Source organism: Bufo bufo, chromosome 2 (genome assembly GCF_905171765.1).
Source record: "Bufo bufo chromosome 2, aBufBuf1.1, whole genome shotgun sequence".
Classification (NCBI taxonomy): domain Eukaryota; kingdom Metazoa; phylum Chordata; class Amphibia; order Anura; family Bufonidae; genus Bufo; species Bufo bufo.
The window spans coordinates 637,775,133-637,802,947 of record NC_053390.1 but is presented as its reverse complement, the minus strand read 5'-3'; the positions used below and the strand labels follow the sequence as shown (position 1 = coordinate 637,802,947).

At 45.2% G+C, this 27,815-nt stretch overlaps 1 protein-coding gene across 6 annotated transcripts in view; it reads left to right on the top strand.

Annotated features, from left to right (window-relative positions):
- Positions 1–27,815, top strand: part of INPP4B (inositol polyphosphate-4-phosphatase type II B) — a 698,485-nt gene that overhangs the window by 527,463 nt on the left and 143,207 nt on the right. For all 6 annotated transcript variants that reach the window (XR_005776353.1, XM_040418490.1, XM_040418489.1 and 3 more), the window contains one exon: positions 22,750–22,927. Coding sequence is in view for 5 of the 6 variants with exons in the window: in XM_040418490.1 (XP_040274424.1) it covers positions 22,750–22,927 (178 nt within the window). In the remaining variant the exon portion in view is untranslated. The remainder of the gene's footprint in view (positions 1–22,749; positions 22,928–27,815) is intronic.

Here is a 27,815-nt window from a genome sequence, read left to right as displayed (position 1 = left end):
TTCTCGCCTAGAGGGGCCTGTACAACAGTGTACAGAGGCTGTGTGGCTCTGGACACTAAGGAGTGATGCAACCTCAGAACATTGCCATACAGGTTCCATGCCCATATGTAGGAGCTCTTGGGGTCATGTAGCACCATTAACCAAGGTTTTATCTGCCTTGTGATTGAAGGGAAGTCCGACTGGATTTGAAGGCACTACTGGCACAGAGTAGCATCTGTCACTTTCTAATCACCCAGTCATTATTTTTTGTTAAGGACTGTGTTTGGGACCCGTGTTTGATTGTATAAGCACAAGCATGCAAGTTATTTGCCCTGTCAGATGCTCTAGGGCATCACAGATTTTATCTGTATTCAGTAGGAGAATTACTCACTTTTTCCCTAATAAAAATATATAGATTTTCAATTGATTAAAATACTGTAATTATTAAATAATATGAACATCCTATAATATTCTAAAGATACTTTTGTAAAAGTGTACAGTACATTATAAGCCTGCATCCAAACCACATATGAAAGCGTATGTTATATCGGTGGCCCATGCCCACCACTGCCTCACCCTGTGTCTGTTGTAGTTCTGGAATTCCAGAGGGGCCCCGCTGTCTTGTGTCTGCGAGTCCGATGCGTGGGAATCGCTCGTGTAAAAGAGACCTTATGGTAATCCTGGGATGTCCAATCAGCGGTCCTCCATCTCTTACAAAACTATAATCCCCAGCAATACCAATTGCTACTCTCAATGCCCAGCAATACCAACTGCTACTCTCTATACTGGTGAGGTCATTGCAGCATGTAAAGGGATCCTTCTCCTCCGATCACAAATAATCTTCTGTTGGAAAGCTTAATTTAAATAAATCTGGTACGCTACTTTACATCAGTCATGAGATAATCAGGAGAGAAGCATTCCTTAACGGCTATCGATTGCTCTTCTGTGCTCTTCTAATCATTACTTTAATGATCTACTGCCAGCTAACGATGAATAAACTGTAAAAAATAATCTACATTTTCCATATTAAATTATATGAAAAACATTTTCAGAGACATTATATTATTCCACAAAATAACATTTATTATATAAAGATATAAAACAATATCAGAAATACAGTAAAATTAAAGAGATCAAAAAAAGGGGTGGTTTAATTGAGGGGTGACGACTGCCCTCAGAAGATTGGCCAGATCCTGTGTAACCTCCTACTGAGAGTAATGTTGTGAGTAGAGATGAGCGAATTAATGAAAAGTTAGATTCGGCTGATTCGCCAAATTTTACCCAAAAATTTGCTTTATGACGAATAACTTCGCCACAAAGCGCATTTTTTTGTAAGTAGCAGGTGCAATGAAAGGGAACAGCGATAGCGCCGCCCCCCGTCATTGTACCCCTCAGATACCGCGTTCATACATGATCGTGGCATCTGAGTGTAAAAACTGTGAAATTAACATAACAAAAAAATTAAATCAAACTTACCACCTCCATTTGCTCATGACGGGCCGGCCGGCGCCATCTTGCTTGGAAATCTGGAGCTAAATCTCGCGCTGTGAAGATTACGTCATCACGCTGGCCGGCGTGGTGACCTCATACGTCACAACGCACGGGATTTCGGCCGAGATCTTCGATCAAGATGAAGGCTGACAGCCCGTTGTGAGCAAATGGAGGAGGTAAGTATAATATTTTTAGTTTTTTACACAGTTTCATGTTAAATCGATTCGCTGACACGAAGCACAAGGAAACTCAGCTTTGAGGCAAATCGAATTTATCCTGAAATTCAGATCGATTTCCACTTTGTGGGATTCGATTCACTCATCTCTAGTTATTATGGTTGGTAGAACCTAGGAGGAGGATGTTGGGACACTGTACTTTAGCTGATTGTGGGTAGCCAGTTCATCATCCGATCACATGCATGTTCAATGTAGTGCACTACTTCAACTGGTTTTTGTGGACTAGCGAATAGATCAAGGACCATAGCAAGAGCAGTGATACACCTGGTTTGTCTTTCATCAGGCATACGTTTCATATAGAGGGCGGGACTTTAAAAAAAATTCTCCTCCTTAGGCCTCATGCACACGACCGTTGTGTGTTTTGTGGTCCGCAAACCGCGGATCCGCAAAACACGGATGGCGTCTGTGTGCGTTCTGCAATTTTGCAGAACGGCACGGACAGCCTTTAATATAACTGCCTATTCTTGTCTGCAAAGTGCGGACAAGAATAGGACAGGTTATATTTTTTTGCGGACCACGAAACGGAGCAATGGATGAGGACAGCACACGGAGTGCTGTCCGCATCTTTTGCGGCCCCCTTGAAGTAAATGGGTCCGCATCCGAGCCGCCAAAACTGCGGCTCGGATGCGGACCAAAACAACGGCCACGTGCATGAGGCCTTACTCTCACCACAATTTTGATTTAGATACTCGAGAACCCGTGCGTCAATGAGGGATCGAGTATCTAAACCAGAATCGTGCTGAGGGGTCCCCATACGTCTACTTGATGAATGACGACGTGATGAATTTCCAGGATGCTCTCCAGATATTGTACATTTTGCTGGCCTCTCTCAGTAGGTTGGGACACCGCATCAGGCTCAGAAATTTGGACTTGCTCTGACATCTTAGGTTCCTGTGATGTGTCTTGAGAAGGTGGTTCAGATGTAGCAGCAGGTACTTCGACAGAGCAGCTTCATCCTCCAGATTGTCCACAGTCCTATTAATATACGAAATATTAAATTGTAATATACAAACATCAAACTTATTGTGTGAACTCCTATTGATTGTTCCAGCAGAGAACAGGATATGGAAATGCCTTAGGCAACTTTCACATGAACGCACCATTTCGCAAGCAAGTTTAGTCAGTTTTGTCTGCATTTGCGTTCAGTGTTTCTATTTTTTTCCGTGCAGGTGCAATGCGTTTTGAGGCGTTTTTCACGTGCGTGAAAAAAAATGAAGGTTTACAAACAAAATCTCTTAGCAACCATTCTAGAAAAAAGCATTGCATCCGGATATAAAGCGTTTTTCACTGAAGCCCCATTCACTTCTATGGGGCCAGGGCTGCGTGAAAAATGCAGAATATAGAACATGCTGCAATTCTAACGTAACGCAGAAATGATGCGTGAATTAAAACCACTCATTCAGTGCAGGTGCTATGCGTTCATGTCACGCATCGCACCCGCACAGAAAACTCACTCGTGTGAAAGGGGCATTAATAAAAACAGTGCCAGAGTTTCACACCGAATTTAGTCTTTGCTGTTTCTCATTATCATTATACATACAATTTAACAGATCTCACAGGTAATTTGGGCCTGGAACATGCTGTAGGATCAGTCCAGGTTGAATCAGTGCGCTGCCAGCATAGCCCAGGCAACTTACATACTATGCACTTACATGGCTATCCGGCACCTGCGTCACTTCGTAAGCCCGCATGGTGGCTACAGTATTTCCACGTTGCACAGATGAAAACATCCGACATCAGGGGGGCAGTCAATTGCAGTCCAGAATGGAAACAAGCCTTCCTAGCATCACCTGCAATGCTAGGAAGGCTCGTCTCCATCAACGCGTGCTATTGGCTGCCCCACTCCTCCTCGCAATGTTAGATATTTTCATCCACATGACGGGGACATGCAGCGGCAGCTGTTTGGGCGTAAGAAGTGACCAGTGTGAGGGGCCCGGGCATATGGTGGGGAATTTCAGGGATTGGATAACCACTTTAACTATAATGGGTCAAATGGAGATCCTGTCACAACACAGCAAATCATTTGAGTAGCAGTCGGAGAACTGCTGCACACATCTGGTTTTGTTCTGTTGCTCCTCTGCATATTTGCTGCCTTGTGATTGGATATCCATCTGACCCCATCAGGGCCGTCTTTAATGCGGGGCAAAAGGGGCAGCTGGAGCCCCGCTGGCCACTGCCCACAAATTCAATGACATTGAGTGGCGTGCCTAGGGTAGAACGGTCCACCCCAGGTGTCAGGCTGTCAGCTACACAGGGGGGTGCTGCCATGCCTGCGTGCGGGCACTCCAGGCAGTGAACTGTGAGAGAGTGAGAGCTGTGATTCTCTTTGGAGAAAGGACCTTAGATGACATCATCACCTTGTGACCAGTAACATAGTGATATTACTGGTCACATGGCTATGAGGTAATCAAATGTCCTTTCTTTCTACCAGGAGTGCTGCTGCAGCCTGCAGGAGAAGTTTGCCATAATTGTGGAGCTTTTTTTGTGTGAAGATTACATCAGGAAAAGGGGACAGGGGCTGGTATGCTAATATACTGTAAGCTACTGTATAGTGGGGAGCTGTATAGTGTGGGGTGCTATACTACTCTACTGTTTACTATGGGGTGCTGTATACTGTGGGTACTGTACTGCTCTACTGTATACTGTGGGGTGCTGTATATTGTGGGGTGCTGTATATTGTGGCGTGCTATACTGCTCTACTGTATAGTGTGCGGTGCTGTATAGTGTGGGGTACTGTATACTGTATAGTGTGGGGTGCTGTATAGTGTGGGGTACTGTATACTGTATAGTGTGGGGTGCTGTATATTGTGGGGTGCTGTATACTGTATAATGTAGGGTGCTGTATAGTGTGGGGTGCGGTATACTGTGGGGGGCTATACTGCTCTACTGTATACTGTGAGGTGCTGTACTGTATGCTATAGGATGCTATACTGCATACATACTGTGGGGTATTATACTATGTATTGCATACTGTGGGGTACTATATACTGTGGGGCGTTGTATACTGTGGAGTGCTATACTATATAGTGCTATACTGCATACTGTGGGGTGCTGTATACTATAGGGTGCTATACTACATACTGTGGGGTGCTATTTACTATAGGGTGCTGTATTGCATAATGTGGGGTGATGTATACTATAGGGTGCTATACTGCATACTGTGGGGTGCTGTATACTTATAGGGTGATATACTGCATACTGTGGGGTGCTGTATACTATAGGGTGCTATACTGCATACTGTGGGGTGCTTTATACTATAGGTGCTATACTGCATACTGTGGGGTGCAGTATACTATAGGGTGCTATACTGCATAATGTGGGGTGCTGTATATATAGGGTGCTATACTGCATACTGTGGGGTGCTGTATACGATAGGGTGCTATACTGCATACTGTGGGGTGCTTTATACTATAGGTGCTATACTGCATACTGTGGGGTGCTGTATACTATAGGGGGCTATACTGCATACTGTGGGGTGCTGTATACTATAGGGTGATATACTGCATACTGTGGGGTGCTGTATACTATAGGGTGATATACTGCATACTGTGGGGTGCTGTATACTATAGGGTGATATACTGCATACTGTGGGGTTCTGTATACTATAGGGTGCTATACTGCATACTGTGGGGTGCTGTATACTGTATAGTATGGGGTTCTGTATACTGTATAGTGTGGGGTGCTATACTGCATACTGTGGGGTGCTGTATACTATAGGGTGCTATACTGCATACTGTGAGGTGTTGTATACTATAGGGTGTTATACTGCATACTGTGGGGTGCTGTATACTATAGGGTTCTATACTGCATACTGTGGGGTGCTGGGGTGCACAGCAACGCTAAGGTGAGCTGAGCCCCGGTCTCCTTCCTTCTTGCAGAGCGGTGCCCACTTTCAGCCCTGAGCCCAGCTGCCCAGAGCACTGATCCTGAGCCGCTGGAGTCTTCAGAACTGAAAGTATTTACAGTCATTCACTGTACTCTACCAGGTGTGTGGATATTTTTTTTCGTGTGTGTTGTAGTGGAGGGCGTGATTGCATGCTAGGGTGTGGGAAGGCTGGATCCAGGGGGCCCAAGTAAATTCTTGCCCAGGGTCCAATCAATATTAAAGACGGCCCTGGACCCCATGATAGTTAATGGTTTCGGTCAGAATGTTGGCATACACGGCTCCACCCTGGCAAGGTAATTTAACAATTTTATTGATTATTAAACAAGAAAAGCATTTTAAAACTGGGATCCAATGTCAGGTTTGATATACATGTACCAGAAGGTACTGAACCTGAGATTGTATACCTGTATTAAAATGCATTTCTAGTGGATTAATCTATTGATCATAACAAATTCCGTCTTGGCGTATCGCTGTCCTTTGAATACTGTATGGAGACGGATCTTCATACAGTATTCAGATCTATGATTATAAGATAGCTCCGCTCCACACTACTCAACAATTAATATAAATAAAAACTATTAATATTTATTTAGTAAAATATTACTTACGGTCTCAATTCCATTATTGGTTTTAAAAACTGAAGTTTTTCTTTTTTTTTGTAATATTCTTTATTAAATTATATAAAAACATACATTGACAATTTGTCTACATTCAAGTAGATCACATATCTATATAGACAATTTCTTATCTTTTCTTTCCCCTTCCCTGCCCATCACACCCCCCACCCCCACTTTAAAAGAAGAGAAAAAAAAAAGGACCCCACCTTTCTCTCTTTAGCTCCCCCTCATGTCCCCTCCTCTGAAGTTGAAGTTGAGCGGTATACAGATATGTTTTTTTGGCCAAGGAACCATCACCACTTCTCTTCTCCATATTGAGTTCTCTTCTAAATTGATTGCGGCCTGAATACCACCTATTATTTTTTATACGTGATACTACAAAAAATTAAAAATTTTACACATAATTTTTTTTCCATATTTTATTTTAAATATAAATATGCTTCTATATGAGGTTTGCTAAAAGGGGTTAATAACATATGCAATGCAAAAAATGAGCATACATATGCAGCTGTACAGTGGGGCCTTGATATGCAACAGTTTGTAAATTACATTTATTAGCTAAAAGGGGGTTAAAAGTGGATTTTACATTTTACAATCCTAAAAATAAAATGCATCAAAATGGTGTTAAAAATGTTAAACCTGGTATTGTTATAGATGCTATATGGCAGACATGGCCACCCTGCTTCTCTTCAGCTGTAGCAAAACTGCCACTGCCTACAGCAGGGCATGGTGGGAGTTGTAGTTTTATAACAGCTGGGGGGCCGCAGGTTGGCCAGTCCTGCTATATGGTGTTCAGTTCACTTATACCAGACAGGTGCCCATACATATACACAAAAGAGAATGTGTTTACTCACTGATAGGCCTAGCACATGGATCTCTGAGGGCAGGCCTTAACTTCCAGGAATGGAATCCGCAATTGCTGATGACATTGCGGATCCATTGACTTTCATTGTACCACGGACTGCAATTTGCGGATAAGAGGACAAGCTGTATTTATTTTTTCAGAGCTGTGGAACAGAAAAATGGATGCAGACAGCACACTGTGCTGTCCGCATTTTTTTCCTGACCTATTGAAATGAATGGAGACACATCCTCTCCGCATAAATTGCGGATCGGATGCGGAGAAAAAAAAATAATGTGTGAATGGATCCTTAAGCTGTAGAAATGTGTGTATTAGAAGTATTCTTCACTGAACAGTACTGCAGTTGTTAACCCTCCTTTTGCTCTGTGTTTCAGCTGTTAGGCTGGTTCCAATTGTTAATCATCTATTGCTATATATGCCATGCTGTTCTCATTCCTTGCCTGAGCAATAAGGTTCCTCGCTTGCTAGTTTCTTGCTAAGGTGTTTGTTCATGTTGTCTGCCCGTGTACCAAACTCTGTTAGTTTACTGCATTCTGATCATCTGCTGCCTGACCTGACCCGTGCCTGTTTACCATCTGTTGCCAGCCCTGAGCTCAGACCTGTTTCACATATTTGCATGTACTCTGCCTGCCCTGACCTTGTTCTGTTACTGACTACGGGTTTTGCCTGATGCCTCAGTGCTGCGCATCAGTGTCTCTGAACCCCATGGGTCATCTCTCAAAAACACCAGGACCACTCCAAGAGGTAGTGGCCTGGTAGTTCCCCTGGAAGTCCAGATCTTTGTGTAAGGATTAAAGGGTTAATACCAGGGGACTGCCAGGATAATGCCCTTAGGTTTAGGCCGAAATCACACCATTTGGTTGACACAGTGGTTCCACATTCATTGCCATAATAGTGTAAAGGACATTGTATGTCATATATTAATCACAACTCAACCAAAATGTCATAAACACATCCCTTCCTTAGAGAATATTACAAAGTTTCTGGAAATTATTATCCATTACTATTAAATCATTTTGAGCAAATTGAGATTTGTCACATCTTTTGCGTTACTTGCAAGTTATCTGATTAAATCTGAATATACAGTCATCTGCTGAGGTAGCACAGCTCATTTACTGCACTAAGTGAAAAGATGTCTAGACACAAAATCACGTTTCGTATGTTGCGTCTATAAAAAGAACTCTAAACCACTGCCAGCTGGCAGCATACGAAGCAGTAATGTAAAGTGGCTTCTTGAGTTGCTACTCTAGTTGCCAATGAGTTCAGTTGACTGCACACGTATACATTTTGGGAAAATATGCCAGCTATCTGTACTTATTCTGCGTCAAAATGATCTCTTTTTTACCAGATTATTTCAAAGCCTAGTTAAAGGGACAGTGATCAGAATGGCTGTTCCACTGTTATCGCAATGTTAGGATGAGGTGGGGATAGTTGATATCAGCATAGACTAGCCCACCCCAAGATGGAAATTGGTACTGTAGCTACAAAATACTCTGTAGTGGCTTCTGGCTGCAAAATCTAGAAACAGATCTAATCAATATTAACTGACTTCTCAAACGGGGAAAACCTTCGAAAAACACAAAAAAAAAAGTTGTGTTTGCCTAACACTCTCCTAGTGTTGGGGACCCATGTCATGTTCTGTAAAAAGAAACTCTGCATTTTGAAGATCTGTTTGCAGTGGCATATCTTCAGTGGAGGCAGACCACAGGGTCAGGAGGAGAAGGGGCTTGGTGCTTAATTACTTTTTTGTGTATGTGAAAACACTAAATTTTCATTCAGCCACCACTAGGGGGGCTTCAGTGCAAAGAGAGGATTACAGCTTCAATTGTACACAATGGTAAAACTGTATGAACTCCTATGTAATGAGCTCCCCCTAGTGGTGGCTGCAGGCAGCCAGCTTTGTAATATTTGAAGTGCAGCAGTAGATTTATTAATGTATTTATGCTAGTTTCTGATGTAAATATGGTGTTCAGGATAAGTGGCATATTTACAAAGCGTTTACAAAGACATTGAAGCCAGATAAAGTGGGTGAGGAAGAAGGCGACTTTTTTTTTTTTTTTTTTTGCTAAAGGAAAAGAAATCTGGGGCCTCATGCTTTGCATTCCGCATTACCTGGGAGTTTTTGATACACATATACTGGAAAACTTGGTGGGGCAGGGGGAACCATACTAAGCTTTGCTAAGGGGCCCTGTGGGATCTGCTTGAAGGAATATTCTTGAGCACCTGAAGAAACTGTATATTCCTACAGACCTAGACCAGCACTTCTCACAGCTGAGTGTTTACTAAAGTAGTATAGTGCAGACCAAGGGTAACTGTCATATTTTCACTCAAAATCAATTTTCATATATGTTGTTGCTGCTGTGGTGATGATCCATAATCACTAATTACTGTGTTCAAATACCACTTGTTTAATAAGATTCCGTCCATAACAACTGCTCCTCACAAGACTTCTTTCTGACTATCTTCTCAAGATGGCCGCCGATGCCCTTACACTGAGGCTAAGACCTCCCTCACTAACTACTCAGAATTCATTCGGCTCATCTCGGGAACACGCAGCCTCACCCCAACCAATCGGCTTTCTCCAGACTTAAACATGCCCTCTTCCTCTTGAGAAATCACGAAATTTTATCGCGACTATCGGCACTATCCCAGTCCGACGAGAGCGCGCACGCAGCGTTCGGGACTGCCCACTACTACATCCTCCGTCTTCTGTATATATAGAAGATAGGAGACGGAGGACACCTAGAAAAACTGTTTTAGCTGCACCACTGAAATGCCTGGGGGAGGAAAGAACATGCAGCAATAACTAGGTAATTCAATACCTATACAAAAGTATTAACTAGGGAACTAAGGTAAACTTAGTCAGACCAATCCAATTACATAAAAAAGAAAATATGACATTTACCCTTTACTTACCTGTTAAATCCTCTGCTGCTCAGTACCAATGCTTCGGTGGTCCCCAAGGTGTTTGCTAAATTTCCAATCACTGGCCTCAGCAGTCAAGTGTCAAATATGATAGCATTACCACTTAGGCAAGTGATTGGCTGCATCGGTCACATGGATGTACGACACATCGTCTATGGAAGTACAGTACTATTCCAGGTCTATACTTCTGCTTCTAAAGTTAAACCTTGCCCTGAAATTTGTACAGTATCATATTTGCTGCATATTTCACCCTTAGCATTTCAATAAGTGAAATCTGACAAATCTGGAAAATACAATAATAAAAAAATTAAAATAATAATAGAATAATACAAAATTGCTTGTTAATCCCCAGTCACATACTTTGCAGTTTATTATAATGCAGATGTTCACTGCGACATCCAATATACTACATCAGCCAAAGTATATATGTAAACAAGAATGTTCCCATTCACTGACAGCATGCAGAAATAATGAAAATTGTAAACAAAGTTGCAACATTTTTTTTTCACTAGTTTTCACTACTCAAGATGTATTTCAATAATTTACCACAGCAGCTAGATCTTACATTAGAAGAAAATAAGATAAAAAAAATAAAATGTATGTCAGACACCTGTTGAGGAGTGTTGATCGAGCATGCTCGGCTGAACACCATCAGGTGATGACACCTGTTTCGGCTCAATGTTAGGGCTAGTTTACACGAACGTGTGAAGGCCGTGCCTGTTCTGTGGACTGCAAATTGCGGTCCGCAATGCACGGGCATCGTCTGTGGGGCAGGCGCATGGGGATCGCAGACTCATTCACTTGAATGGGTCCGCGATCCTTCCGTTCCGCAAAAAGATAGAGCACGTTCTATCTTTTTGCGGTGCGGAAGCACGTAATGGAACCCCAGAAAGCACTCTGTAGTTCTGTTCTTCTTGAAATGAATGATGCGGAATGGCCACTGAACGGTGCCCATGTATTGCATATCTGCAAATGCGGTCCGCAATACGGAAATGGGCAGCAGACGTTCGTGTGAACGAGCCCTTAGTCAGGGAGAGCTGTGCTGTAAAAGGGACAGATAGTGTAGGGAATTGATTCAATTGAATTTTATTTTTTTGTTAGGCAGGGTTGGTGTTAGAGACCCAAAAGTCCTTTTAAGGACTATTGTTGTATCTGGCAGCAATATATATTTTTAGCACAACCTGCGCTAAATTGCGTGCAATTGTTTGGCCACTGCATTACCGTTGCGACATTACCTGCGTTACATCTCCAGTATAATGTTAGCGCATTGGAAATATCAGTGACATTCAGTGTAATTTTTTTGCCGCTGGTGGCAGCGACATTACCTGTGCTACATTTCCTGTGTAATGTGTGCGCATCCTAAAAATATCTGTGACATCCAGTGTACTTTTTCTGTAGACGTGTCCGCTTACATTACCTGCGCTACATCTCCTGTATAACGTTAGCGCATCCGAAATATCAGTGACATTCAGTCAAATTTTTTCGCTGCTGGTGGCAGCGACATTACCTGCGCTACATCTCCAGTATAACTTTAGTGCATCCGAAATATCAGTGACATTCAGTATAATTTTTTTTGCTGCTGGTGACAGTGACATTACCTGCGCTACATCTCCTGTATAACGTTTGCCCATCCTAAATATTGGTGACATTCAGTCTAATTTATTTGCGCATACACTTACAAAACCTGCGCTACTGTCCATGTGACATACTTGCAAGCATATATACCATTTAATATGTGGAAGGTGAGCAGTAAGGGACGGGGAACTGGCCGTGCTGCTGATGGTGCACGCAGAGGCTTTGGCTCGGTGCGCGGTGACAGGGGCGTAGCTAGAAATGACTGGGCCCCATAGCAAAAAAAATTTATGGCCCCCCCCCCCCTCCCGGATCTCCCACCCCCACATACCTCTCGGACCTCGCCACCACATCCGCAGCTCCTCATGCACTTGCGGCGGTTACGCGTAGGCCTGAACACAGACAGTTGGTCACTGGCAACGCATTTGTGCCAGTGTAGGAAATGTATGAATCTAAATGTCTGTGTATTAAAGTAGGACTAGTCAGAACTGCCGCCCAGACTGCGGGACCATTCCAGGGGTCAAGTCCTGGGAAAAAAAGTGTGGGAACTCACCCAAGATCCACTGCCACTCCAACCTCCCCACCCCCAAAAAAAAATAAAAAATATATATATTTCGCTGAAAATTCAGTGCAACATAAAACTGGAATTTGCGCTATATGTCTGTTCAGACATAATTTGTCTCTTTCGTATTAAAAGCTCCCCTTACAGTTGCAAGAAAAAGTATGTGAACCCTTTGAAATGATATGGATTTCTGCACAAATTGGTCATAAAATGTGATCTGATCTTCATCTAAGTCACAACAATAGACAATCACAGTCTGCTTAAACTAATAACACACAAATAATTAAATGTTACCATGTTTTTATTGAACACACCATGTAAACATTCACATTGCAGGTGGAAAAAGTATGTGAACCCCTAGACTAATGACATCTCCAAGAGCTAATTGGAGTGAGGTATCAGCCAACTGGAGTCCAATCAATGAGATGAGATTGGAGGTGTTGGTTACAGCTGCCCTGCCCTATAAAAAACACACACCAGTTCTGGGTTTGCTTTTCACAAGAAGCATTGCCTGATGTTAATAATGCCTCGCACAAAAGAGCTCTCAGAAGACCTATGATTAAGAATTGTTGACTTGCATAAAGCTGGAAAGGGCTATAAAAGTATCTCCAAAAGCCTTGCTGTTCATCAGTCCACGGTAAGACAAATTGTCTATAAATGGAGAAAGTCCAGCACTGCTGCTACTCTCCCTAGGAGTGGCCGTCCTGTAAAGATGACTGCAAGAGCACTGCGCAGACTGCTCAATGAGGTGAAGAAGAATCCTAGAGTGTCAGCTAATGACTTACAAAAGTCTCTGGCATATGCTAACATCCCTGTTAGCGAATCTACGATACGCAAAACACTAAACAAGAATGGATTTCATGGGAGGATACTACAGAGGAAGCCACTGCTGTCCAAAAAAAACATTGCTGCACGTTTACAGTTTACACAAGAGCACCTGGATGTTCCACAGCAGTACTGGCAAAATATTCTGTGGACAGATGAAACCAAAGTTGAGTTGTTTGAAAGAAACACAAAACACTATGTGTGGAGAAAAAGAGGCACAGCACACCAACATCAAAACCTCATCCCAACTGTGAAGTATGGTGGTGGGGGCATCATGGTTTGGGGCTGCTTTGCTGCGTCAGGGCCTGGACGTATTGCTATCATCGAAGGAAAAATGAATTCCCTTGTTTATCAAGACATTTTGCAGGTGAACTTAAGGCCATCTGTCCACCAGCTGAAGCTCAACAGAAGATGGGTGTTGTAACAGGACAACGTCCCAAAGCATAGAAGTAAATCAACAACAGAATGGCTTAAACAGAAGAAAATATGCCTTCTGGAGTGGCCCAGTCAGAGTCCTGACCTCAACCCGATTGAGATGCTGTGGCATGACCTCAAGAAAGCGATTCACACCAGACATCCCAAAAATATTTCTGAACTGAAACAGTTCTGTAAAGAGGAATGGTCAAGAATTACTCCTGACCGTTGTGCACGTCTGATCTGCAACTACAAGAAACGTTTAGTTGAAGTTATTGCTGCCAAAGAAGGTTCAACCAGTTATTAGATCCAAGGGTTCACATACTTTTTCCACCTGCACTGTGAATGTTTACATGGTGTGTTCAATAAAAACATGGTAACATATAATTCTTTGTGTGTTATTAGTTTAAGCAGACTGTGATTGTCTATTGTTGTGACTTAGATGAAGATCAGATCACATTTTATGACCAATTTTGTGCAGAAATCCATATAATTCCAAAGGGTTCACATACTTTTTCTTGCAACTGTATATATAATTTACTTACAGTTCTGAAGACTCAGGTGTGCTGGCTGGCTTAGCCTCAGGTGTGCTGACAGGCTTTGCCTCAGGGGTGTTGGGTGGCTTGGCCTCAGGAGGTGCTGGCTGGCTCGGCCTCAGGGTGTGCTGGCTGGCTTGGCCTCAGGGGTGCTGGCTGGCTTGGCCTCAGGGGTGCTGACTGGCTTGGCCTCAGGGGTGCTGACAGGCTTGGCCGGGCAGAAGGAGTGTGGGAGACTGTGAGGCCTTTTTTCTCCAAGCTGCTCCGGGTAAAAAAAAAAATTTCATTATACCTCAGGTCAGACCACCAATCAGACCCCCATTGTTAATCCGACCTCTGCTAACAGCCCAAATAAGATCCTCAATGTTAATAAGACCCCAATAGGACCTCAGATAACACCTCAGCTCAGACCCCAATATGAATGACCCCCAATCAGACCTCAGATAAGAGCCCCATGCCTTATAGCAACCCCCAGCAGCCTTATAGCAGCCCCCAGTGCCTCTCCATCAGCCCCCAGTGCCTCTCATTAGCTCCCAGTGCCTCTCCATCAGCTCCCAGTGCCTCTCACCAGCGGCCCCCCATAAGCCCCCAGTGCCTCTCACCAGCCCTCAGTGCCTCTCCATCAGCCCCAGTGCCTCCCACCAGCCCCCAGTGCCTCATAGCAGCACCCAGTAGCCTCATAGCAGCCCCCAGTAGCCTCTCCATCAGCCCCAGTGCCTCTCCACCAGCCCCCAGTAGCCTCTCCATCAGCCCCAGTGCCTCTCCACCAGCCCCCAGTAGCCTCTCCATCAGCCCCCAGTGCCTCTCCATCAGCCCCCAGTGCCTCTCCATCAGCCCCCAGTGCCTCTCATTAGCTCCCAGTGCCTCTCCATCAGCTCCCAGTGCCTCTCACCAGCGGCCCCCCCAGTGCCTCTCCATCAGCCCCCAGTCAGTGCATCTCCATCAGCCCCCAGTACCCTCTCAATCAGCCCCCAGTGCGCCCTCCCCGGTATTAAAATCATTGGTGGGCAGTGCGCACCCCTCCCTCCCTGGTATTAAAATCATTGGTGGCCAGTGTGCCCTCCCTGGTATGAAAATCATTGGTGGGCAGTGCGCCCCCCCTCCCCTGTATTAAAATCATTGTTGGGCAGTGCACCCCCCCCCCCCACAGTATTATAATCATTGGTGGGCAGTGCAAGCCCTCCCCCCAGTATTATAATCATTGGTGGGCAGTGCAAGCCCTCCCCCCAGTATTAAAATCATTGTTGGGTAGTGCGCCCTCCCCCCAGTATCAAAATCAATGGTAGGCAGTGCGCCCCAACCCCCCCCCCCCAACATTGATGGCAGCGGCAGTTCCAATCGGAGTCCCAGCTACTGAAGTCCTGGCTGCCATGGTCAGTCAGCAGCATACTTACATGCGCTGTGGCCGCCCAACGCACCTTCTTCTTGTAATTCACAGGTCTGTGCGGCGCATTGCTTATGCTTATAGCAATGCGCCGCACAGACCTGTGACGAGTTACAAGAAGAAGGAGCGCCGAGCGGCCACAGCGCATGTAAGTATGCTGCTGACTAACTGACCATGGCAGCCAGGACTTCAGTATCGTCCTGGCTGCATGGTAACCGATCAGAGCCTCAGCATTACACTGCTGGGACTCCGATCGGAACTGCCGCTGCCACCAATGATGGGGAGGGGATCAGGGAGGGGGGAAGGCCGCCCCCTATCGTACCGCCACCCACTCGCCACAGATGATCTTTTTTTTTTTTTTTTATCCTCAGCCGGCGGCGCGGGCCCCGTAGCCATTGCTATGGCTGCAATAGCGATCCCTTCGTCACTGCGCGGTGAAACTGTGCCAGCTGCCAGAGCCCAAGAAACACTCATCCACAATACCTAGCTTCATGTCCCAGAGGACACCACTCTAGACATCACACCAGTGCGACCAGGTGGTCGGTTGGATTGCAGCAGATAATGCTTCCAGTCGGTTAAGCACCACCCTGTCTTCCACAAAGTCCAGTCTCAGAAGCCAAGAGTCTGGTCAACAGAATCCTCACCCTAATCCTCCTTCCTCCCACCATGGAGAGTCTTGGCAAACAAGTGATCCCACACTCGGATATTCCGAGGAGCTCTTTTCAGCGCCATTCCTTGATTTGGCCCTCTCGCCAAGGCCGCTTGAAGAGGGACATGAGGAGATTTTGCGCCCTGATTCCTAAACTCTTGAGCATCCACAGTCAGAAAAAGATAACGGTGGGGATCGGCAATTAGTGTTTCATGAGGTGGATGATTAGACACAGTTGCCAATAAATCAACCGCAATTAGTGTCTCAAGAGGTTCATGATGAGGATGAGACACAGTTGTCAATAAGTGAGGTTCTTGTTAGGTCAACAAGTCAGGAGGATGACCAGAGTGAGGAAGTGGAAGAGGAGGTGGTGGACAATGAAATCACCCAACCTGGGAAGGTGGCAAGCCGAGCGAGGACAGCAGTACGGAGGGGGAGGGATCCGCAGCACTGCAACAGGCTGGAAGAGGCAGTGGGGTGGCAAAAGGGAGATGGCGGGCCACACCAAACAGGCCCGCAACTGTTCCCCGGAGCACCCCCTTGCGGCAATCTCCCTTGCCAAGGGGTAGATGTTCCGCAGTCTGGCGTTTTTTTGAGTAAAGTGCGGACGATAAAAGAATTGTCATTTGCAACCTGTGCCGTACCAAAATGAGCAGGGACGTGAACACTAGCAACCTCACCACCACCAGTATGATCCGCCACATGGCATAAAAGCACCCTAATAGGTGGGACGAACGCTTAGGTCCACAATCAGTGTCTGCGGGTCACACCACTGCCTCCTCTTCCCCTGTGTTACGTGCTGGCCAATCCCCTGTCCAAGACGCAGGCCCGGATGCCTCCCGCCCTGCACCTGGACCTTCGCAAGCACCATCAGCTAGCACATCCACTTCTGTGTCCCAGCGCAGCGTACAGATGTCCATACCCCAGGCCTTGGAATGAAAGCGCAAACACCCAGCCACCCACCCACAGGCCATAGTACTAAATGCGCACCTTTCAAAATTGCTGGCCTTCGAAATGTTGCCATTTAGGCTTGTGGACACAGAGGCTTTCCGTAGCCTGATCCCTCATTACTCAGTCCCCAGTCGCCATTATTTTGCTTGGTGTGCCGTCCCTGCCTTACACCAGCATGTGTCCCGTAACATCACCCGTGCCATGACCAACGCAGTTATTGGGAAGGTCCACTTAACGACTGACACATGGACAAGTGCTTGTGGCCAGGGATGCTACATTTCCCTGACTGCACACTGGGTGAACGTTGTGGAGGCCAGGAGCGAGACGTACCCTGGGATGGCACAGGTGCTACCGACACCAAGGATTACGGGCCATATTTCCATCAAGATTTCCGCCACCAACTACATTAGTGGCTGCACCCTCCCTTCTCCTCCTCCTCCACTTCCACCTCTGAATTGTCATCTTGCAGCACCAGTCAGCCATCAGTCAGTAGCTGAAAGAAGTGTAGCACTGCAGTGGGGAAGCTGCAACAGGCCGTGCTGAAACTTATTTTCTTAGGTGACAAACAGCACACCGCTGCAGAGCTGTAGCAGGGTATAAGGGACCAGACTGAGCTGTGGCTTTCGCCACTCAACCTACAACCAGGCATGGTTGTGTCTGATAATGGCCGTAACTTTGTGGCGGCTTGTGTGAGCTTGCAGAGCTCCAACATACCATGCCTAGCCCACGTGTTTAACCTAGTGGTTCAGTGGTTTCTCAAAACCTACCCCAATTTGCCTGAGCTACTAGTGAAGGTGCACCGCGTGTGTGCCCATTTCCTAAAGTCATCTACAGCTGTCTCCGGTCTGGTAACGCTGCAGCAGCACTTGCAATTGCCAGATCACCGACTGTTGTGCGACGTGAGCACGCGCTGGAACTCTACTTTTCACTTGTTGGCCAGGCTTTGTAAGCAGCAGAGGGCAGTAGTGGAATACCAGCTGCAACATGGTCGTCGCCTTTCCAGTCAGCTTCTGCTCTTCACAAGCGACGAGTGGGCATGGATGTCTGACCTCTGTGAGGTTTTACGCAACTTTGAGGAATCAACACAGATGGTGAGTGGCGATGCTGTTATCAGCGTAACCATCCCACTTCTGTGTCTACTGAAGCGCTCGCTGCTCACAATTAAGGCGGACGCTTTGCATGTGGAAGATGTGGAAATGGGGGAAGACAGTACACAGGGTGATAGCCAGACCACCCTCATTTCGTAATGTCAGCGCGAATTGGATGATGAGGAGGAGCTGGAGACGGTTGCCTCCGCTACAGAGGGTAGCATGTTTACTCCATCTGTTCAGCATTGATGGGCAGAAGAGGAGGAAGATGATGAGGAGATTGAGTCATTCTCTTGATGAGGACAGCGAAGCCTTGTCTGTTGGGACTCTGGCACACATGGCTGACTTTATGTTATGCTCTCTTTCCCGTGACCCTATCGTTGTACGCATTTTGGCAAACAACAATTACTGGTTGTTTACCCTGGTGGAGAGGACTAGCAAAATGGTGCAATACCAGAAGGTCCTTGTGGAAAAATTGCTCCAAAAATTTCCAGCTGACAACGCTGGTGGCAGAGTATGTAGTTTCTTGGGCAACCGAAGAGGGGAGACGAGGGGAACACACAGCAGTTCCAACAGAGGCAGGGCAACACTCTCCAAGGCCTTGGACAGTTTCATTATAAAAATATATATTTGGACAGCACTCCTCTATTGCTTTTTCCGGTGCCCAGTGGTAATTGCAGTAACAATATAATAGGAATGCGAGGTTTGAAGAGAAGAGAGATAGGCGGCACTGTGAGAAGTCACATGTGTAGTAATTACCCAGTCCCCAGCTACCTGTCTCTTTAACACTTTCGGTGGTGCACAACCTCGATAGTACATGTATACAAATGTGGAGAATGATAGAATAGGTGGCACTCACCAGTGTTGATAGACGGTTCTTTATTCTTACAAAAGTAAAAAAATAAACACTTCGGGCTGGAGCGTGTGGTGCGGTAAGGCACAGCTGAAGTCAGCGGCGACGGCTGTTTCGCGCTAACTTGCGCATCGTCAGGCCTGTGACTGAATAGCGCTCACAGGCGCATCTTATATTCGTCACTGCGTCTGGTCGTCATAGCAACCATGATGCTTAGACTTCTCTGCTACCGCCCATACGATCGAGCCCAGCTGAATACAATAGCATATTTACAGCGGCAGAACTGGAGGTTAAATGAACACACTAATCATTCCTGTCATTGAGTCCCAAAGGACCCAAGGCATCGGCTCTTATGATCCATGCGGATTCTCTCTGCAGGAGTGCACGGTGTCTGTCCCCACCTCGGGACCTAATTGGCACCTGCTCTATCCACGCAAAAGAGAGGCACTGTAGATTGCTCCATGTTCATTACATACATGCTCAATGAGCTTAGTGCAACCTTTGCCTGTTTTGAGAGAATTTAGGTGTTCCCTAAACCTCTCAAATAGAGGGTGAATAGTTTTGCCTATATAGAAGACTCCACGTTGGCAAGTGACCAAGTAGACCACATAATTACTCCTGCAAGTAATGAATTGAGTAACAGGGTGCGAAACCCCCCCAAAAGAAAAATATTTCTTCTAACTATTATAATTGCAGAAGGAGCAATTCCCGCACTTGAAATTGCCCCTGGGTCTCCTTGATGACAGCCAATTACTGGTTACCTTGTTCTTGAACCTACTCCTTACAATTTGGTCTTTTATTGTGTGACATTTCTTGAAGGCTATGAGTGGCCTATTATTTGCCACTATCTCCAAACCCTTTTCGTTTTTCAAAATGTCCCAATTGTTACAGATGGCACGATTTATGAGATTTGCTGCGGGCTATATTTGAAGGTAAAGACGAATCTCTCCATCTCTTTATGGGTATATTTCTTTTTGTTATATAATAACTCTTGTTGGGTATGGGAGCCTGCTTTTTTACTGGCTGTGTCTACATCCCTTTCCTTATATCCCCTGTCTAATAATCTACCTCTTAGTTCTTCTGACTGTCTGTTGTATCCCTCCTCAGTATTGTTTATTCGTTTCAGCCGCATGAACTGACCGTAGGGTATGGATTTTTTTAAGTTAGTCGGGTGGAAACTCCTGTGATGCAAGAGGGAATTTGTGGCAGTTGGCTTACGATAGACGCTAGTGTGAATGCCGTCCTCTCAGGCCTCTATGAGCACATCCAAAAATTCAAGTGAATGGCCCCCAAAATTGAGGGTAAATCTTATATTCATATTGTTGCTGTTATTTAGATAGGACACGAATTCCCTGCATTGCACCTCAGTACCTGATCATATCATGAATACGTCGTCGACATATCTTAAAAATGACTGTATGTATTGCAAATATGGATTCGCCGTGGTGAAGACATATCTGTCCTCGAACACGGCTAAAAATAGGTTAGCATAAGTACATGATACCAGCGTACCCATGGCAGTTTCTACCCTCTGTCTATACCATTGGTCATCAAACGTAAACACATTATTAGAGAGGATAAAACTGAGCGCCTCCACTATAAACTGGCAGTATATCGATTTTTTTATCAGTTTTTCCCAAAACCTGGTTGATTGCCTGGATCCCACATCATGCGGTATCCTCGTGTAGAGGTTCTCCACATCCAGTGACACCAGAGCGAGTCCATCGCGCCAATCAAAGAGATTGATGGCCCGGAGGAAATCGCCCGTGTCACTAAGGTATGTGGGGGCCTTTGATAAAAGGGGTCTGAGCAACCAGTCCACGTATTGGGAAAGGGGTTCTGTAAGCGACCCTATACCTGCCACAATGGGGCGGCCCAGTGGGGCTGTGATAGACTTGTGTATTTTGGGGACAAAATACCAGGCCGGCTTACTGGGGTATTGTGGTACCAATTTCTCAAACATGCTAGTGTAGGTCCCCATCTACCTGTCTCTTTAACACTTTCGGTGATGCACAACCTCGATAGTACATGTATACAAATGTGGAGAATGATAGAATAGGCGGCTGAACCGGTTGACTCTTATCAAAATGAACAAGGCCTGGATTGCCCCTGACTTCTCTACTCCACCAGACAAAGCGGCTGAACATAAAGGCACTTTAAATGTGGCTTTTATGGTGTATTGAATACACTGTATTCCCATGCACCCCTTCCACCACTAAAAAAGGGTATATGGTTCAATCTTCCTTTTCTCGCCCTCATCCTCCTCCTCCATCATATCAACATGCTTATTAGGCTGCCCTCGCTCCTACTGTTTGAGGGTCAGCTCAGCAGGAGGGCCTCGCCCATAATTTTTTCCATGGTCAGATCAGCAGCAGGCACTCACTCCTAATGTTTTAGAGAGTCACCTCAGCAGCAGACCCTCAACCATAATTTTTTCAATGGTCAGCTCAGTAGCAGGCCCTTGCCCATAATTTTTTCCATGGTCAGATCAGCAGCAGGCCCTTGCCCATATTTTTTTAGATGGTCAGCTCAGCAACAGGCCCACGCTTATAATGTTTTAGATGGTCAGCTTGGCTGCAGGCCCTCGCCCATAATGTTTTAGATGGTCAGCTCAGCAGCAGGCCCTCGGCCATAATTTTTTCCATGGTCAGCTCAGCAGCAGGCCCTCGCCCCTAATGTTTTAGATGGTCAGCCCAGCAGCAGGCACTCTCCCCTAATGTTTTAAATGGTCAGTTCAGCAGCAGACCCTCTCCCCTAATGTTTTAAATGGTCAGCTCAGCAGCAGACCCTCACCCCTAATGTTTTTGAGGGTCACCAGCAGGCCATAAATCATAATTTTTCAAGGGGGTGTATGTTGTCCTCCTTTATGTGTAATAAAGGGTGTATTGGAGTGCATAGGCTTTATGAGTGTAGGTGTCCCACTACCTGAACAATTGTACAACAATGTGAATGAGGCCCTTCTTTATGTGATATACAGGTTGTATCGGAGTGCCTCTTCCTTGTAAATTTTGGCAGCACTTGCACTTTATATACAAGTAAATATACAGGAAATAATGTTTCCTAACAATTTTTCCTCTAAAATCGATTTTATCTTCGGTTTGGTGCGTATTATTGTCAGTCTGTAAAAGTGGCGTACTACTCTGACAACATCGTTCCCAGCAACGACCTGGGAGTCCAAAATGCATCCAGACATCCTCCCCATGCTGTTACCAAAACATCAATTTCTGACCTTTTCCTATGAACCAGACACCCTCCACTCTTCAGAGCCGGGGTGCCTGGTTTAATGCTCGGGTTCTCCCATTGACTTCCATTACCGAACACCCCGAGGTGTTCTACTCCAGCACCCGAGCACCTTGCTCGATCAACACTACTGATGAGGCTTTGCTATGTTTTTATCCTTCTTGACTTGGGAAGGGGGGGGGGGGGTAAAATTTTGTCGTTGAGAACCACATATAAAAAGTATTCCCACAATTGTGTTTTTTCTAAAAATACTTCCTGCTGCATCATATATATGTGAACGTAGCCATGGGGTTTTTTCTTTCTTTTATTTTAAGGGCCCTCCTAGTCCATTTATTTTTGGCAGTGTTCAGCAAAAAAAAAAAAAAATACTGCTTCGAAATATCTTTCTTTAAGTGTATAAATCTACAGCATGCAGCACTTATTTTTTATGAAGCTTAGCTAGCAAATAAATTGGTTTCAACTTTTCACATATTAGTACATTTGTGGTTCCTTGGGTGCTATACTTCAAAATAATGATTGGTGTGGAATTCTCTCAGATAAGTATGCTGTCATTTGCCGGAATACAGGAAATCAATTTCCCCATGTTTCTTTTATTTTTTTAGATTGAGTATTCAGTTCTCAGTTAAATCTGATAATATTTTCTTGCTGTTTAATAGAAATCTGCATTTCTGTTTTCCAGCGCTGGGTACCAATGTATTTACTATTCACCGGAGAACACGGCAAAGGCAAAAGAAATTTTAAGCAACATCAATCACCTGCAACCTCTTATATCAAGCCATACAGACCTCCTGCTTAATTCAGCAAGACAGCGCTCTGCGGACAGCCTCAAAAACTCTTTAAAAGCACTCTCGGAAACGGTGAGATCCAATTCTGCCGTGCAATGGCTCATTTATAAAAATGGACTCCCTCCTAATGCTTCCTTTTTTATTTAATGTACAGGTCGACATTCCCTACATAACAGAATATACAGTAATCACTTTGAAAGATAGACTTCCAAATGCCAAGCTAAAGCAATGGCAAACATTTTTCTTTGAAAAAAAAAAGCAATTTAAACATGTTCTGTATCTTTATTTCTTGCTTTTAAAGGTGCTTTTGAAAGTAAGATTGTAGGCTTTCAGGAGCGGCAGATTCAGTTATTAAACTGAGTTATTTTGTTGCAACGTCCTTCCTTTTCTAATGCTAATAATTGTTGCCGAGAAGCAAGTAGAAGATAATGTACTTCTAAGCTAAATTATTTATTTTTTTTGCCTTCTTTTATCTGAAAGTGATTTTTTTTTATGCAGTTACATTTGCGATTGTACATGCAAACACAGCACTAAGATGTGAGCAAATAGAGTAAAACATTTTAGTGCTGGTGGCTCGCTTAGGTATGAGCGGGCGCCATGATGAGGAGTGTTGCTGAAGAGGCAGACTTTACAAGAGGTGGAAGCATAGTAACAGGCTTTGCACCAAAGAAACTGAATATATGTATGGCATGATGGTTTATTCCAGGCACTGGTAAGTACGTGACAAGCAGAGATGACTGTTGATAGCAGCGTTGCCAATCAGAATTTTTCTTTTTTATGGACAACTTAACCCAAAATCACTGACAGACAACCTTTTTTATGGACATATTGAAAAACCATAATGAGTGATAAACATAATAAGAGTTTATTACTATTAAAATACATGTCTATAGCTCAATATACTGATAGTAACTCATTACCAGCATTTACTGTGAGCTGTAAAATGATGATAATTACCACCAAATTAATCTAGTCTAGTACCACCAGCTTTAAAAAAAAATCACGGACATATATTATTTTTTCTTTTTTTCGGGGACAAAGGAAAATATTTGCCTTTTTTTCCGGAAAAATTTCTGGGCAGTTGGCACCCCTGATTGATAGGTGTAAAAAATTAGTTCAAGCAAGGCTTAAATAAGTTCTCTGGGCAAAAGTAACCCCCACAGTTAATTTTGGGGGGAAAATGAGGCCCAGTAGCTTATTTCCCCTGCAGTGGTGCCTGAAAGACAAATGTAGCGCAGTAATATACTCAATTGGCTAACTGTAGATGTGGTCCAAGACAAGTTAAATAGGGTAAATGTGAACAAGGCTCCGGGTCCATATGGATTACACCCAAGAGTGCTTAAAGAGCTCAGTTCAGTCATTGCTGTGCCGCTGTTTATAATTTTTGAAGATTCTCTAGGTACTGGTACAGTGCTAAGTGATTGGCGCAAGGCAAACGTGATGCCCATATTCATAAAAGGATCTAGGTCCTCCACATGTAATTATAGACCAGTTAGTTTAACTTCTGTTGTGGGAAAAATGTTTGAAAGAGTATGCGACTGTACATACAGGAGTATGTGACTATAAATAATATTATAAGTGATAACCAACATGGGTTTACCGAGGACAGAAGTTGTCAGACTAACCTGATTTGTTTTTATGAGGTGAGTAGGGGCCTGGACAGAGGGGCGGCTGTGGATGTAGTGTTTCTGGATTTTGCAAAGGCTTTTGATACTGTCCCTCATAGACGCTTAATAGGTAAAGTAAGGTAAGTCTATAGGCTTGGAAAGTATTGTTTGTAATTGGATTGAAAACTGGCTGAAGGACCTTGTCCAGAGAGTTGTGGTCAATGATTCCTATTCAGAATGGTCTCGGGTTATAAGTGGTGTACCCCAAGGTTCAGTGCTTGGCACTTTATTATTTAATTTATTTATTAATGATATCGAGGACGAGATTAATAGCACCATTTCTATTTTTGCAGATGACACAAAGCTATGTAGTAATGTATAGTCTATGGAAGATGTCAATAAACTACAAGCTGACTTGAACACTGAGTGATTGGGCATCAACTTGGCAAATGAGGTTCAATGTGGACAAATGTAAAGTTATGCATCTTGGTAGTAATAATCGCCGTGCTTCATATGTCCTGGGAGAGTCACTTATAGAGAAGGATTTTGGTGTCCTTGTGGATGGTAGATTAAATTACAGCATAAAATGTCAATCAGCTGCTTCTAAGGCCACCAGGATATTGTCATGCATTTAACGAGGTATGGACTTGCGGGGCAGGGATGTAATATTACCACTTTACAAAGCGTTGGTGCGGCCTCATCTGGAATATGCAGTTCAGTTCTGGGCACCAGTCCATAGAAAGGATGCACTATATCTGGAAAAAGTACAGAGGAGAGCGACTATCTATGGCGATTAAATTTTTCAAGAACATAGTGTGGGTGACAAGGACTACTTTCAGTTTGCTTCTACTGAAAGTAGACCTACAGAGGAGCTTTAGCTATGTATACAATTTTGAGTTGTGTTATTGCTGGTTGTAGTTTTAATTCAGTGGTACCTTCAATATTAGTACCCAAGTTAGGGAAGCTGGGTTTTCAATGAGGATTAGCCATCCTAAGAAGAACGAGAAGGAATAATGTTAAACTAAATATTGTTTCAGGAGACTTTTCTGAATCAGTCATCATGTGTCTGTACATGAGGAATAACACTATATTTGACCAGTAGAATTATTGTATTATGATTAGAGTTGAGCAGACACCTGGATGTTCGGATTCGACGGGTTCGACGGGTTCGGCCAAACTTCACAAAAAAGTTGGAGTTCCGGACCCGAACCCCATTGAAGTCAATGGAAACCCGAACTTTTAAACACTTAAATGGCTGTAAAAAAGTTATGGAAAGGGCTAGAGGGCTGCAAATGGCAGCAAAATGTGGTTAAGAGCGTTTGCAAGTGCTTTGCAAACAAATGTGGATAGGGAAATGACTTCAAATAACATAAAATACGTAAAAATAAAGTACACATACTGCTCCACCATGTTGGTGAAATGCTGCCTCCTGCTAAGACGGTCCATATCAGCTGCTGGGGCTGGTTGTTTTGGCGTATGACAAAGCTTTTCTACATTTTGGCCATGCTAACCCTGCCTTCTGAGGTGCTGGTGGTGCCCCAGCTGCGTTGGCGACCTCTTCCTCCTCCTCTGCCTTCGCCTTGTGTTTCCACTGTGCCCCCACTGTCAGGTGGGAATGCCACCAGCAGCGCGTCTACCAGCGTGCGCTTGTACTCGCGCATCTTTTGATCACGCTCCAGTGACAGAATTAAGGACGGTACATTGTCCTTGTAATGGGGATCCAGCAGTGTGGCCACCCAGTAATCAGCACAAGTTAGAATTTGGGCAACTCGGCAGTCGTTGCAGAGACACTGCAGCATGTAATCGCTCATGTGTGCCAGGCTGCCCAGAGGCAACGAAAAGCTGTCCTCTGTGGGAGGTGTATCGTCTGTGTCCTCTGTATCCCCCCATCCATGCACTAGTGATGGCCATGAGCTGGTTTGGGCAACACCCTGCTGTGAACACGGTTCCTTCTCCTCCATCTCCTCATCCTCCACCTCATCATCCTCCAGAACTGTGCCCTGGCTGGACAATTGTGTACCTGGCGTTTGTGGGTGCAGGAACCCACCCTCGGAGTCACTTGTGAATGACTGGCCGGAAACCCTATGAAATGATCCCTCTTCCTCCTTCTCCTCCTGTGCCACATCCTCTTCCATCCTCTTTCAAGGAGGCATAGAAGTGGGATAGTAACGCTGAGAACAGCGTTATCGGCACTGGCCGCGACCAGGAGCACAGGTCTCGCATGGAGGCCCAGTCATTGGTGGTGAAGTGGTGCTGTTCCACAGAGCGACTCACCCGTGCGTGCTGCAGCTGAAACTCCACTATCGCCTGCTGCTGCTCACACAGTCTGGCCAGCATGTGCAAGGTGGAGTTCCGCCTTATGAGCACGTCGCATATGAGGCGGTGAGCGGGAAGGCCGAAGTTACGCTGCAGCACTGACAGGCGAGCAGCAGCAGGGTGAGAACGCCTAAAGCGCGCACAGACGGCCCGCACTTTATGCAGCAGCTCTGACATATCGGGGTAATTTTTAAGGAATCTCTGCACCACCAATATCAGCACATGCGTAAGGCAAGGGATGTGCGTCAAACTGGCTAGGCCCAGAGCTGCTACGAGATTTTACCCATTATTGCACACCACCAGGCCAGGCTTGAGGCTCACTGGCACCAACCACTCATCGGTCTGTTGTTCCATGCCTATTCAGAGCTCCTGCGCGGTGTGGGGTTTGTCCCCCAAACAGATACGTTTTAAAACTGCCTGCTGTCGTTTACCCCTGGCTGTGCTGAAGTTGGTGGTGAAGGTGTTACACTGACCGGATGAGGAGGCCGTAGAGGATGAGGAAGCGGAGTAGGAGGAGGAATCAACAGGAGGCAAAGAGAAGCACCCTGCAATCCTCGGTGGTGGAAGGACATGCGCCAAACTGCTATCCGCCTCAGGCCCAGCCGCCACTGCATTTACCAAGTGTGCTGTTAGGGAGATATAACATCCCTGACCATGCTTACTGGTCCACATATCCGTAGTTAGGTGGACCTTGCCACAGATGGTGTTGCGCAGTGCACACCTGATTTTGTCCCCCACTTGGTTGTGCAGGGAAGGGATGGCTCACCTGGAAAAGTAGTGGCGGCTGGGCATGACGTACTGTGGGACAGCCACCGCCATAAGGCTTTTAAAACTCTCCGTCTCTACCAGACAGAATGACAGCATTTCAAAGGCCAGTAATTTTGAAATGCTGGCATTCAGGGCCAGGGATCAAGGGTGGGTAGGGGGGTACTTCCTCTTCCGCTCCAGTGTTTGGTTGATGGAGAGCTGAACGCTTCCGTGGGACATTGTGAAGATGCTTGGTGACCCAGGTGGTGGTGTTGCTGGAAGATCCTCGG